General features: G+C 38.0%; 1 protein-coding gene across 1 annotated transcript in view; it reads right to left on the bottom strand.

Annotated features, from left to right (window-relative positions):
- The window catches only part of LOC106880639 (glycoprotein-N-acetylgalactosamine 3-beta-galactosyltransferase 1), a 32984-nt gene extending 31043 nt beyond the window's left edge, over positions 1-1941 (bottom strand). Inside the window, exon 1 of the mRNA XM_014930678.2 lies at positions 195-1941. Within this exon, the coding sequence (XP_014786164.1) occupies positions 195-459 (265 nt within the window). The 5' untranslated portion in view covers positions 460-1941. The remainder of the gene's footprint in view (positions 1-194) is intronic.
- Positions 1942-2402: the final 461 nt, after the last annotated feature.

The raw sequence follows: 2402 nt of genomic DNA, 5'->3' as shown, positions 1-2402 counted from the left end.
TATATATATATATATATATATATATATATATATATATGTGTGTGTGTGTGTGTGTGTGTGTATGTGTAAGCACCTATTTGAAACAGAAAAGTTGATGCTTATAATATCAATCACTTTACGTTGGAAATATCGGCAATGAATTCATCCAGAATAAATTTATAATATATATATATATAGCGAATGTAGTTACTAACCTTGATGACTGTGGTGCTCCGAGTCTGCCCATTTAAAGGACTTGTCCGGGCCCCCTAAATGTTCGACACCACCGTGTCCGTGGGGGCTGTCGGGTATGTAGTTACTGTAATATATGCGTGTCTCTTTGGGCGAGAAGAAACGGGTATTCCATTGCGACGAATAGGCTAACATGTACGTGAAAGCGAAACCGAATATAATGCCAACGCTAAATGTAGCGATGCCCCTCTTCGTTAGGCTTACAGCCATCCTCGATGGCATCATCATAAATATATAGAAACGTAAATAGGTGTAAGTGGATGTATATGAATGTAAGTGTCGATCTACAAGGCTAAATTAACAAAGGGAGGAATGAGAACAATAATGACAGGATGAATTAGCTGTGACTATAAAGTGGTGAAAAGCCAGGCTAGTCAATCCATTAATTCAACTACCTTATTTAACTATTTCAAATATGTTCGTAGTTAAAACATTATTGAATTAGAGAGAACAAACCGATTGGGCCGGCTGTCACTAAGTGAAGTGAAGTGACAGCGGACCAACCGGCTTTTTAAAACAGGAGTTCACAGACAGGCCATCGTGATAAACAAAAGCTGCACTAACTACCACCCCCAAACCTGTCGTTTTTTACACCTCCAAAGTCTTTGGCAGAGAGTGTAACTGTACTTTTACCTTTAAACCATGTTGACATTGTCAAAAAGCTGCGCAATTAAACGCATTTATATCTATGGTTAGAGCCGTACATAGGTAAATTAACGGATGAGAACATCCATAAACATCGGAGAAAACACATCATTTCATTGCGTGTGTGTTTATACAGACATAACATGTATATATCTGCACTTCTCTCTATCTCTTTAACTATTTGTCAATATATCTATGAAAAAGAGAGGTGTGCGTTCGAGTGCAAGTCAGTGTGGCGAACGGAGGTGGCGGTAGAAGCAGAGCGAGGGGGAATAGCTACATAGTGTCGCCTGGAGAGATTTAGATAAAAGTCGAGTGTGGCTGACACCACAAGAGACAAGCATACTTGTGTTGTTATTTGCTTCACAATAAAATGCCAATGCCATGAGTTACAGCACTCACGAAACGTGACGTCAACCCTCATCCTTCCTCATCCTCTTGTTGTTCTTTTGTTCTGTCTTTCATCTGATGTAGTATACACACATCATTACACACGCGAATATACACACTCATTGAAATATACAATGTATATAAAACAATACTTATAATACACACATAAAAACAATATATAATAATAATAATATACGGCTTGATAATCCTAATTGATATGTAGAATATCGAGAGAGATAAAGAGAGTGTTTGTAGTGTGAGAGAGAGAGAGGGAAAGAGAGAATTAAAAAGAAAGACAAAGAAAATAAAAGGTATTTTGATAAACCGTGAGAACGAAAGTCTAACGTTTCCGGGCAGAGCCTAATTTCATCGGAGAACACGATCATGCGCTCCAATTCCTTATATGTGCGTGTATCAGACAAAATATGGTTTCTATTGTTCACAGTTCCGAGATATTCAGATAACTTATTCCATGGGTATTCGCCAAAGGATGCCTCCTATTATTTACAGTGATGCTACTCTGTTTACCGCACCCCTACATTTTCTATCTTTACCATTCATTCAGCCTCCTCCTCCTCCTGCAAATATCCGGTGAAGACTACACAAACAGCACCTGCAATATTTTATTCCGTTCAGGTTGGCTACAACTTCTCAACCGCAGGTTTCGCGTTGTATTCAATAAAGCTTATTCTACTTTTCGGAAGAGTTAATGCTCTTACCTCCCACTAACTATCAGAGCCATCATATCGCCTATATTGCTACTTTTGCGTGTGTGTGACTATTTGACTATTTGAACTAAGCGCTGAGAGCTAACAAAACAACGAATTCTCTTCACCTCATTGATGTAAATGGATCTCTCTGTATATATATATATATATATGTATATATATAAATATTGACAGTGTATCATATATCCGAATAAGAAGCACACACTAAAGTATAGAGCAGTAAAGAATTAAAACAATAAAGTTAAAGTCTGGTTATAAAGTGACCGATGGTTTCGTGGATGCGAAACCATTGGTCACTATAAGACCAGACTTTAACTTTATGGCTTTAATATATTTGTGTTTGTGCGTGTGTATACGCACGCACACACTCACACACACACACATTGCTCACTCACCTTACCTGGTCTC

The sequence above is a fragment of the Octopus bimaculoides genome, chromosome 9, assembly GCF_001194135.2.
Source record: "Octopus bimaculoides isolate UCB-OBI-ISO-001 chromosome 9, ASM119413v2, whole genome shotgun sequence".
NCBI classification, from domain to species: Eukaryota; Metazoa; Mollusca; class Cephalopoda; order Octopoda; family Octopodidae; genus Octopus; species Octopus bimaculoides.
This window is presented reverse-complemented; position numbering and strand designations above follow the sequence as displayed.